The 12,857-nt window shown below is 45.1% G+C and overlaps 1 protein-coding gene across 2 annotated transcripts in view; it reads right to left on the bottom strand.

The window, feature by feature from the left end:
- The window catches only part of usp33 (ubiquitin specific peptidase 33), a 61,863-nt gene extending 49,419 nt beyond the window's left edge, over positions 1–12,444 (bottom strand). For both annotated transcript variants that reach the window (XM_082961044.1, XM_082961045.1), the window contains exons 1-2: positions 12,269–12,444; positions 1,978–2,085 (exon numbers count right to left, since the gene is read on the bottom strand). In XM_082961044.1, the coding sequence (XP_082817170.1) occupies positions 1,978–2,061 (84 nt within the window). In that variant the 5' untranslated portion in view covers positions 2,062–2,085; positions 12,269–12,444. The remainder of the gene's footprint in view (positions 1–1,977; positions 2,086–12,268) is intronic.
- Between the last annotated feature and the right edge of the window lie 413 nt (positions 12,445–12,857).

The raw sequence follows: 12,857 nt of genomic DNA, 5'->3' as shown, positions 1-12,857 counted from the left end.
ACCCCTTCCCTTTTCCCCACATTGTTCCATTAGTCTTAATCTAAAATGGATTAAATAAAAAAAACACTTCCTCAATCTACACAGAATACCCCATGACAAAGCAGGTTTTTAATAATGTTTGCACATTTCTTAAAAAAAAATAAAAAAACAGAAATATGACATTTACATTAGTATTCAGACTTTTTGCTATGAGACAATAAATTGAGCTCAGGTGCATCCTGTTTCCATTGATCATCCTTGAGATGTTTCTACAACTTGACTGGAGTCCACCTGTGGTAAATTCAATTGATTGGACATGATTTGGAAAGGCACACACCTGTCTATATAAGGTCCCACAGTTGACAGTGCATATCAGAGTAAAAACCAAGCCATGAGGTCAAAGGAATTGTCTGCAGGGCTCCGAAACAAGATTGTCTCGAAGCACAGCTCTGGGGAAAAACATTTCTGCAGCATTAAAGGTCCCCAAGAACACAGTGGCCTCCATCATTCTTAAATGGATAAAAGTTTGGAACCACCAAGACTCTTCCTAGAGCTGGCCACCCGGCCAAACTGAGCAATCGGGGGAGAAGGGCCTTGGTCAGGGAGGTGACGAAGAACCCGATGGCCACTCTGACAGAGCTCCAGAGTTCCTCTGTGGAGATGGGAGAACTTTCCAGAAGGACAACCATCTCTGCAGTACTCCACCAATCAAGCCTTTATGGTAGAGTGGCCAGACGGAAGCCAAACCTCAGTTAAAAGGCACATGACAGCCCGCTTGGAGTTTGGCCACCAATTTGCATCCCAACGGTGAAGCATGGTGGTGGCAGCATCATGCTGTGGGGATGTTTTTCAGTGGCAGGGACTGGGAGACTAGTCAGGATCGAGGGAAAGATGAACGGAGCAAAGTACAGAGAAATCCTTGATGAAAACCTGCTCCAGAGCACTCAGGACCTCAGACTAAGGTGAAGGTTCAATTTCCAAAAGGACAACGACCCAAAGCACACAGCCAAGACAACACAGGAGTGGCTTCGGGACAAGTCTCTGAATGTCCTTGAGTGTCCCAGCCAGAGCCCGGACTTGAACCCGATTGAACATCTCTGGAGAGACCTGAAAATAGCTGTGCAGCGACGCTCCCCATCCAACCTGACGGAGCTTGAGAGGCTGTAATTACTGCCAAAGGTGCATCAACAAAATACTGAGTAAAGGGTCTGAATACTTATGTAAATGTGATTTCAGTTTTTTATACATTTGCACAAAAAAATTAAAACCTGTTTTTTCTTTGTCAATTGTGTGTAGATTGAGAGGGAGGGATATTTTATCCATTTTAGAACAAGGCTGTAACGTAACAATGTGGACTTCTGTACTACAGTACTCTGGAGGGGGACTTCTGTACTACAGTACTCTGGAGGGGGACTTCTGTACTACAGTACTCTGGAGGGGGACTTCTGTACTACAGTACTCTGGAGGGGGACTTCTGTACTACAGTACTCTGGAGGGGGACTTCTGTACTACAGTACTCTGGAGGGGGACTTCTGTACTACAGTACTCTGGAGGGGGACTTCTGTACTACAGTACTCTGGAGGGGGACTTCTGTACTACAGTACTCTGGAGGGGGACTTCTGTACTACAGTACTCTGGAGGGGGACTTCTGTACTACAGTACTCTGGAGGGGGACTTCTGTACTACAGTACTCTGGAGGGGGACTTCTGTACTACAGTACTCTGGAGGGGGACTTGCGTACTACAGTACTCTGGAGGGGGACTTGCGTACTACAGTACTCCGGAGGGGGACTTGCGTACTACAGTACTCCGGAGGGGGACTTGCGTACTACAGTACTCCGGAGGGGGACTTGCGTACTACAGTACTCCGGAGGGGGACTTGCGTACTACAGTACTCCGGAGGGGGACTTGCGTACTACAGTACTCCGGAGGGGGACTTGCGTACTACAGTACTCCGGAGGGGGACTTGCGTACTACAGTACTCCGGAGGGGGACTTACATGTGACTTGTGGATCAGTTCTTCCTTGGTGATTTCTCCAACACACTCCAGATGGGGACAGTCACTGCTGGACTCCACAGGCATCACTCACCTGAACCTGTATCTCACCTGTCAGAGGGAGGGGAGAGAGAGAGAGAGGGGATAAGAAAATATTTTATTTTTTAAATACTTCTTCCACAGCACTGATAAAACATTTAATCTGCTCATGCCACAGTAAGCCCTATTAGAAACAACGCAAGTCTCACAGGCATTCAGGCAACAGGCGGCTGGAAGGAACACGAAAAAGACTACAGATGTGGACAAAGAAAAATGATCCTTCTAAACCAGTTTGTCCCACAACACGAGATCTAAAATCATGTTCTTTTTTTTTGTGAACTAAAACAAGGGTTCCCAAACCCTTCCTGTACTGGACATTGTTTTGGGGAACAGAAATTAGCAGTTAAACATTTCTACATGCCCGTTGTGTTATTCAAGTGCGTTAACTTCTGTGCATCATGATTGGGAGGCTAACAACGCAACGAGACGGCACAATTAATGAATAATTAGCCTAGAGGAGCAGCAACGTTGCGCTATAAAAGGGGCTGATACAGACGTGACTCTCACAACCACCTGAGACATTTCACAAAGTACCGAGATAAACTAATTCCAGTACCAAACCGGTTTTTTTTGGGGGGGGGGTGTAAAAAAAACCATTCTTTTGACGACACTGTGGGAAAAGGGAGATACCTAGTAGAGGTCGACCGATTAATCGGAATGGCCGATTAATTAGGGCCGATTTCAAGTTTTCATAACAATCGGTATTTTTGGCCACCAATTTGCAGTTTTTTTTTTTTACACCGTTATTTAACTAGGTAAGTCAGATTAAGAACACATTCTTATTTTCAATGACGGCCTAGGAACGGGGGTTAACTGCCTTGTTCAGGGGGGGGATTCGTTTTTGCAACCTTCTGGTTACTAGTCCAACGCTCTAACCACCTGCCTTACATTGCACTCCATGAGGAGACTGCGTGGCAGGCTGACTACCTGTTACACGAGGGCAGCAAGAAGCAAAGGTAAGTTGCTAGCTAGCATTAAACTTATCTTATAAAAAACTACCAATCTTAACATAATCACTAGTTAACTACACATGGTTGATGATATTACTAGTTTATCTAGTGTGTCCTGCGTTGCATATAATCGATGCGGTGCCTGTTAATTTCTCATCAAATCACAGCCTACTTCGACAAACGGGTGATGATTTAACAAGCGCATTTGCAAAAAAAGCACTGTCGTTGCACCAATGTACCTAACCATAAACATTAATGCATTTCTTTAAAATCAATACACAAGTATGTATTTTTAAAACCTGCATATTTAGTTAATATTGCCTGCTAACATGAATTTGTGTCACTTCTCTTGCGTTCCGTGCAAGCAGAGTCAGGGTATATGCTGCCTGGCTCGTTGCAAACTGTGTGAAGTCCATTTATTCCTAACAAAGACCATAACTAATTTGCCAGAATTGTACATAATTATGACATAACATTGAAGGTTGTGTAATGTAACAGCAATATTTAGACTTAGGGATGCCACCCGTTAGATAAAATACGGAACGGTTCCTTATTTCTCTGAAAGTGTTCATTCAGTATTGTTGTAATTGTCATTATTACAAATAAATAAATAAAATAATAAAAAAACTTTAAAACATTGGCCAATAAATCGGTATCGGCGTTGAAAAATCATAATCGGTCGATCACTAATACCTAGTCAGTTGTACAAGTGAATGCATTCAACTGAAATGTGTCTTCCTCATTTAACCCAACCCCTCTGAATCAGAGAGGTGATGGGGGGGGGGTCTTAGAGTCCACGTCATAGGCATCTAGAGATTGGTTGTGCTAACAGCTCAACAACAGAAGCTGAGGCGATGATGACGACCACAGCAGACTGACGCTCCACTCTCCCTACCCACCAGATTATGCAGAGAACCTCACTGAGTCAAGGTTCAACCCCTGATAACACAGCCAGCCAGATAGCAACACGGCTTTTCACTGCTTCTCTAGAACGTCAACACATAGATGTGTGTGTGTGTGTGTGTGTGTGTGCCCTAATCCCAGGTCAGTAGCTCAAGGAGCATTGGCAGAATGGTGAGTGATTGTTGAAGATTTGGTGCAGTGGGGGGAAAGAAAAGCGGGTCATTTTCAATCCAAACAACACCTACCAACATGGTCTTGATGAACCACACAAAGCCTCAACAGGAAGAATCAGCGAGAATCAGTGGAGGACCACACAGCTCCAACACGCGCCGACCACAGCTCCGACCACACGGCTCCGACGCGCCGACCACACGGCTCCGACCACACCGCTCCGACCACACCGCTCCAAAGCGCCGACCACACAGCTCCAACCACACAGCTCCAACGCGCCGACCACACAGCTCCAACCACACAGCTCCAACGCGCCAACCACACAGCTCCAACCACACAGCTCCAACGCGCCGACCACACAGCTCCAACGCGCCGACCACACAGCTCCAACCACACGGCGCCGACCACACGGCTCCAACCACACGGCTCCGACGCGCCGACCACACGGCTCCGAAGCGCCGACCACACAGCCCTAACACCCTGACCACACAGATCGCGTCACGTGCGTTTCAAACTGAACGTACACATATCACGTCATTCTATCATTACACCAACACTGCTTTCGTGCGTCTGCGTAGTCAGGCGCTAAAATACAACTTGGTTCTATTTGTGACGCTTAACACGCTGCAAGTCCTACCTCTCCCATCTCCTCATTGGTTATTAGGAGCATATACCCACATGGCATCTCCTCATTGGTTATTAGGAGCATATACCCACGTGGGTGAAAGATGAACAGAGGTCAACACTCCAGTCCAGTTGGTGGTGGTAAAGCACTTTGAAGTTGGTTGCCAACCGCCATATTAACCTGTTGGGTCTAGGGGGCAGCATTTGCACGTCTGGATAAAAAAAATGTACCCGATTTAATCTGGTTACTAATCCTACCCAGTAACTAGAATATGCATATACTTATTATATATGGATAGAAAACACTCTAAAGTTTCCAAAACTGTTTGAATGGTGTCTGTGAGTATAACAGAACTCATTTGGCAGGCAAAACCCTGAGACATTTTCTGACAGGAAGTGGATACCTGATGTGTTGTATTGACTTTAAAGCTATCCCATTGAAAGACACAGGGGTTTAGGAATATTTTGGCACTTCCTATTGCTTCCACTAGATGTCACCAGCCTTTACAAAGTGTTTTGAGTCTTCTGGAGGGAGATCTGACCGAACAAGAGCCATGGAACGGTGATGTCCCATTAGACACCTGGCGCGCTACTTCATGTTGGGTACCCTCGTTCCAATACGTTATAAAAGGCTATGCATTCGTCCACCTTGAATATTATTCATGTTCTGGTTAAAAAAGGCCCTAATGATTTATGCTATACAACGTTTGACATGTTTGAACGAACGGAAATATATTTTTTCCCCTCGTTCATGACGAGAAGTCCGGCTGGCTTACATCATGTGCTAACGAGACGGAGATTTTTGGACATAAATGATGAGCTTTTTTGAACAAAACTACATTCGTTATGGACCTGTGATACCTGGAAGTGACATCTGATGAAGAGAATCAAAGGTAATGGATTATTTACATAGTATTTTCGATTTTAGATCTCCCCAACATGACGTCTAGTCTGTATCGCAACGCGTATTTTTCTGGGCACAGTGCTCAGATTATTGCAAAGTGTGATTTCCCAGTAAGGTTATTTTTAAATCTGGCAAGTTGATTGCGTTCAAAAGATGTAAATCTATAATTCTTTAAATGACAATATAATATTTTAACAATGTTTTCTAATTTTAATTATTTAATTTCTGACGCTGACTTGACTGCCGGTTATTGGAGGGAAACGATTTCCTCAACATCAATGCCATAGTAAAACGCTGTTTTTGTATATAAATATGAACTTGATAGAACTAAAAATGCATGCATTGTCTAACATAATGTCCTAGGAGTGTCATCTGATGGAGATTGTAAAAGGTTAGTGTATCATTTTAGCTGGTTTTATGGTTTTGGTGACCCTGTCTTTGACTTGACAAAACATTACACACAACTCTTGTAAATGTACTGTCCTAACATACTCTAAATTTATGCTTTCGCCGTAAAACCTTTTTGAAATCGTAAAACGTGGTTAGATTAAGGAGATGTTTATCTTTCAAATGGTGTAACATAGTTGTATTTTTGAAAAATTTGAATTTTGACATTTATTTGGATTCAAATTTGCCGCTCTTGAAATGCACCTGCTGTTGATGGAGTGCACCACAGGTGGCACGCTAGCGTCCCACCTAGCCCCAAGAGGTTAAGTCCAAAGAAGAAGACGACTGAAGGAGGTGGGATGACTAGAAAGTAACTCAGATTACCCTTTTATCTGTGGATTAATTGTTGGAGTAGAGGACCTTGTGCATTTCAGGTGAAATAACAACCCAATGATTATACCCCAGGACAAATTAGCTAGCAACAGCAAGCTAGCTGAATTGCCATGAATGTTTAATGCTTTTCGACCTGTCCCCAAATTAATATAGTTGCGTGTCCTGATCGCGTCTGGTGTGGGGGGACAAAATCAACAGGAGCGCAACAGCTTGTGTGGTCTAGTCAGCATGCAACTCAAATAGTGACTCCAGCAGGGAGCCTGGTGAGAGACACTACCTCTACAGCCAAACCCAGCCCAAGACAGGGAGCCTGGTGAGAGACACTACCTCTACAGCCAAACCCAGCCCAGCCCAGGGAGCCTGGTGAGAGACACTACCTCTACAGCCAAACCCAGCCCAAGACAGGGAGCCTGGTGAGAGACACTACCTCTACAGCCAAACCCAGCCCAGCCCAGGGAGCCTGGTGAGAGACACTACCTCTACAGCCAAACCCAGCCCAAGACAGGGAGCCTGGTGAGAGACACTACCTCTACAGCCAAACCCAGCCCAGCCCAGGGAGCCTGGTGAGAGACACTACCTCTACAGCCAAACCCAGCCCAGCCCAGGGAGCCTGGTGAGAGACACTACCTCTACAGCCAAACCCAGCCCAAGACAGGGAGCCTGGTGAGAGACACTACCTCTACAGCCAAACCCAGCCCAGCCCAGGGAGCCTGGTGAGAGACACTACCTCTACAGCCAAACCCAGCCCAAGACAGGGAGCCTGGTGAGAGACACTACCTCTACAGCCAAACCCAGCCCAGGACAGGGAGCCTGGTGAGAGACACTACCTCTACAGCCAAACCCAGCCCAGGGAGCCTGGTGAGAGTGAGAGATAACACTAGACAGTTGATGGTCCAGCAGGACAGGTCAGGTCCATTCCCTTACAGATCAATAGTGTTTCCTCAGGTCACAATTATCAGTCTGCATAGATCCCAGCTGCACTCTTCCCCTCACAAACATCAGTCTGCATAGATCCCAGCTGCACTCTTCCCCTCACAAACATCAGTCTGAATAGATCCCAGCTGCACTCTTCCCCTCACAAACATCTCACTCTCTATCTGACTCACACACCCACCCTAATAAATGCACTTTACACAGCTGATAAACACTTCAAGGTTCTCCGAGACAAAGGAGCTGATAGTGGACTACAGGAAACCGACGCCCCAATTCACATCGACAGGGCTGTAGTGGAGCGGGTCGAGAGCTTCAAGTTCCTCTGTGTCCACATCACTAAGGATCTATCATGGTCTATAACACAGCAACACAATCATGAAGAGGGAATGACAACACCTCTTCCCCTTCAGGAGGATAAAAAGATTTGCCATGGGTCCTCAGATCCTCAAAGGTCTACAGCTGCACCATCGAGAATATCTTGACTGGTTGCTTCACCGCCTGGTATGGCAACTACGTGGTCTCCGACCGCAAGGCACTATTGAGGGTAGTGTGTACAGCCCAGTACATCACTGGGGTCAAGCTTCCTGCCATCCAGGACCTCTAAACCAGGCAGCGTCAGAGGAAGGCCCCAAAAATTGTCCAAGACTCCAGCCACCCAAGTTATAGACTGATCTCTCTGCTACCGCACAGCAAGCGGTACCGGAGCACCAAGTCTAGGTCCAAGAGGCTTCTAAACAGCTTCCACCCCCAAGCCATAAGACTCCTGAAAAGCTAATCAAATGGCTACCCAGTCTATTTCCAATGCCCCCCCACACACACCGTCACTTTGGTAATCTATGCATAGTCACTTTAATAACTCTACCTACATGTACATACTACCTCAACTAACCTGTGACACCGCACATTGACTCTGTACCGTAACACCCTGTATATAGCCTCCACATTGACTCTGTACCCCCTGTATATAGCCTCCACATTGACTCTGTACCGGTACACCCTGTATATAGTCTCCACATTGACTCTGTACCGGTACCCCCTGTATATAGCCTCCACATGGACTCTGTACCGGTACCCCCTGTATATAGCCTCCACATTGACTCTGTACCGGTACCCCCTGTATATAGCCTCCACATTGTACCGTAACACCCTGTATAAGCCTCCACATTGACTCTGTACCGGTACCCCCTGTATATAGCCTCCACATTGTACCGTAACACCCTGTATATAGCCTCCACATTGACTCTGTAGCGTAATACCCTGTATATAGCCTCCACATTGACTCTGTAGCGTAATACCCTGTATATATTGTTATTTTTTACTCCTCCTCTTTAATTACTTGTTACTTTTATCCGTATTATTGGAAACTGCACTGTCAGTTAGGTGCTCATAAGTAAGCATTTCACTGTAAGGTCTACAACTGTTGTATTCGGCGCATGTGACTAATAAAACTTGATTTAACACACACACACACACACACACACACACACACACACACACACACACACACACACACACACACACACACACACACACACACAAGTTTGGGGTCACTTAGAAATGTCCTTGTTTTTGAAAATAAGCACATTTTTTTGTCCATTAAAATAACATCAAATTGATCCGAAATACAGTGTAGACATTGTTAATGTTGTAAATGACTATTGTAGCTGGAAACGGCAGATTTTTTATGGAATATCTACATTGGCGTACAGAGGCCCATTATCAGCAACCATCACTCCTGTGTTCCAATAGCACGTTGTGTTAGCTAATCCAAGTTTATCATTTTAAAAGGCTAATTGATCATTAGAAAACCCTTTTGCAATTATGTTAGCACAGCTGAAAACTGTTGTTCTGCTTAAAGAAGCAATAAAACTGGCCTTCTTTAGACTAGTTGAGTATCTGGAGCATCAGCATTTGTGGCTTCGATTAACGGCTCAAAATGGGCAGAAACAAAGAACTTCCTCCTGAAACGCGTCAGTCTATTCTTGTTCTGAGAAATTAAGAGAAACTCTATGGGAGAAATTGCCAAGAAACTGAAGATCTCATACAACGCTGTGTACTACCAGACAAGCTAAATGCCTTCCCTGTGGCTCAGTTGGTAGAGCATGGTGTTTGCAACGCCAGGGTTGTGGGTTCCATTCCCATGGGGGGCCAGTACAACTTTTTTTTTTTTTTTAAATGCATGAAATGAAATGTATGCATTCACTACTGTAAGTCGCTCTGGATAAGAGCGTCTGCTAAATGACTAAAATGTAAATGTAACGCTCGCTTCGAGGCAAGCAACACTGAAGCATGCACAAGAGCACCAGCTGTTCTGGATGACTGCGTGATAACGTTCTTGGCAGCCGACGTGAACAAACCCTTCAACAGGTCAACATTCACAAAGCCGCTGGGCCAGACAGATTACTAGGACTTGTACTCAGAGCATGCGCGGACCCACTGTCAAGCGTCTTCACTGACATTTTCAACCTCTCCCTGACCGAGTCCGTAATACCCACATGTTTCAAATCAGACCACCATAGTCCCTGTGCCCAAGAAGCGAAGGTAACCAGCCTAAATGATTACCGCCCCGTGGCACTCACGTCAGTAGCCATGAAGTGCTTTGAAAGGCTGGTCATGGCTCACATCAACAACATTATCCCAGAAACCCTAGACTCACTCCAATTTGCATACCGCCCAAACAGATCCACAGATGACGCAATCTCAATCGCACTCCACACTGCCCTTTCCCACCTGGACACCTATGTGAGAATGCTGTTCATTGACTACAGCTCAGCGTTCAACACCATCGTGCACACAAAGCTCATCACTAAGCTAAGGACCCTGGGACTAAAACACCGCAGTCTGCAACTGGATCCTGGACTTCCTGACGGGCGGCCCCCAGGTGGTAAGGATAGGTAACAACACATCCGCCACACTGATCCTTAACACGGGGGCCCCTCAGGGGTGTGTACTTACTCCCCTCCTGTATTCCCTGTTCACCCACGACTGCGTGGCCAAACACGACTCCAACACCATCATTAAGTTTGCTAACGACACAACAGTGGTAGGCCTGATCACCGACAACGATGAGATGGCCTATAGGTAGGTCAGAGACCTGGCAGTGTGGTGCCAGGACAACAACCGCTCCCTCAATGTGAGCAAGACAAAGGAGATGATCATGGACGACAGGAAGGACCCCATTAACATCGACGGGGCTGTAGTGAAGCGGATCGAGAGTTTCAAGTTCTTTGGTGTCCACATCACCAACAAACTATCATGGTCCAAACATACCAAGACAGTCATGAAGAGGGCACGACAAAACCTTTTCCCCCTCAGGAGACCGAAAAGATTTGGCATGGGACCTCAGATCCTCAAAAGGTTCTACAGCTGCACCATCGAGAGCATCCTGACCGGTTGCATCACCGCCTGGTATGGCAACAGCTCAGCATCTGACAGTAAGGCGCTACAGAGGGTAGTGCGTACAGCCCAGTACATCACTGGGGCCAAGCTTCCTGACATCCAGGACCTATATACCAGGCAGTATCAGAGGAAAGCCCATAAAATTGTCAGAGACTCCAGTCACCCAAGTTAGACTGTTTTCTCTGCTACTGCACGGCAAGCGGTACCGGAGCACCAAGTCTAGGACCAAAAGGCTCCTCAACAGCTTCTACCCCCAAGCCATTAGACTGCTGAACAATTCATAAAATGGCCACCGGACAATTTACATTGACACAGCCTCGTTATCGTTATTCTTTTTATGTTACTTTTAATTTTAGTCTAGTTGGTAAATATTTTCTTCTTGAACTGCACTGTTGGTTAAAGGCTTGTAAGTAAGCATTTCACGGTGAAGTCTACACTTGTACTCAGCGCATGTGGCAAATAAAGTTTGATTTGATCTGCAGAGTAGAATGGGAGAAACTGCCCAAATACAGGTGTGCCACGCTGGTAGCGTCATACCCAATAAGACTCAAGGCTGTAATCGCTGCTAAAGGTGCTTCAACAAAGTGCTGAGTAACGGGTCTGAATACTTATGTAAATGTGATATTTCCATATTTTAAATTTTCTTTAATACATTTGCAACAATTGCTAAAAATCAATTTTTGTTGTCATTATGGGGTATTGCGTGTAGATTGAGAAAAAAAACGAATCCATTTTAGAATAAGGCTAATGTAACAATGTGGAAAAAGTCAAGGGGTCTGAATACTTTCCGAATGCAGTGTATGTATGTATGTATGTATGTATGTATGTATGTATGTATGTCCTTGAAACAACCACAACCAATCCGATCCTTAGAGAAGAGGTTTTTCACCCAAAACCTCATCAATTCATGAGATAATCTCCAATATTACTCGATTTTCACAATTTACTTTAAAATACATAAATTCATCCGAATGATCAAGTATAGCCAAATGTTGGGAGGGGCATTTGTTCTATACAGAGCACTGGACCTCAAGCTGATTCGTACTAGAATGTTGTTGTTTTTTTACATCCCTTTCGCTTCTAACCCCTTGCATTTCTCAGACCAGTTAATTATCAACCAGCATGTCAAAACAGATGCTAGCAACTGGATGTAATGTATTTAGTTAGCTACTGGCTATTGGCACACATTACCTGCAGTTCAGTCGGTGCGCCAGATCACTGACAGAGGCTAAGCTAAGCTAACGGTCAAAGGCAGTTGGCCCGGGGCGCTAACTAGCCAACATGCTAACCAGTCGATGTGAAATATGTTGAAGGTTCAATTCAATTCAATCCCGATGTGAATCAAGCAGAGTTATCTGAATTTTTTAACACGATTCATGCTAGCTAACAATACATGTCTTGCATGGGAACAAAATAGATTGACAACTGGATGATGCTAACATTTAGCTAGTTAAGCTAGCAAACGTCAACTGCTGCTCGCTTCTCGTTTCTGCAGCAACACACCGAACAAAAATAACCTTTTGGCTCTTACCTGCACGTTTGGAAATTACAGTTTGGAAGAAAGGCTCCGGTTATCTTTGAACGCTAACACACCGGTTCAAGATCTCTCCTTGACATTACTTCAAACGGTAAACCGACGAAATGTAACAGTTTAAAGAGAAACCGTTCATTCGTAATGCACAACTTCCAGGTTGTTGATCTGCCTTCTTCTTCTTCTACGGAGTTTAACGGCGGTTGGCACCCAATATGTTGCATTACCGCCCCCAACTGGACTATGATATAAATCCATTATACTTTGTGATACAAAATAAAATTAAAATAAATAAATAATAACAATAATTTTTGACCCCATCTGCACCATGCCAACGGCCTGGGAGGACGGGTCACCGCCATTCAATACACCCTGTAACTCTTCTGAAGTCAAATCTCAGATGCCCAAATACTTATATTTACGTAATTTAGCAGACGCTCTTATCCAGAGCGACTTACAGTAGTGAATGCATACATTTCTTTTCATGCATTTTTTTTTTTTTTGTACTGGCCCCCCGTGGGAATCAAACCCACAACCCTGACATTGCACACACCATGCTCTACCAACTGAGCCACAGGGAAGGCTACTT

This window comes from Salmo salar, chromosome 14 (assembly GCF_965601325.2).
Source record: "Salmo salar chromosome 14, fSalSal1, whole genome shotgun sequence".
NCBI classification, from domain to species: Eukaryota; Metazoa; Chordata; class Actinopteri; order Salmoniformes; family Salmonidae; genus Salmo; species Salmo salar.
Note: the sequence above shows the minus strand (reverse complement) of the source record. Positions and strands in the feature narration are given on the sequence as shown.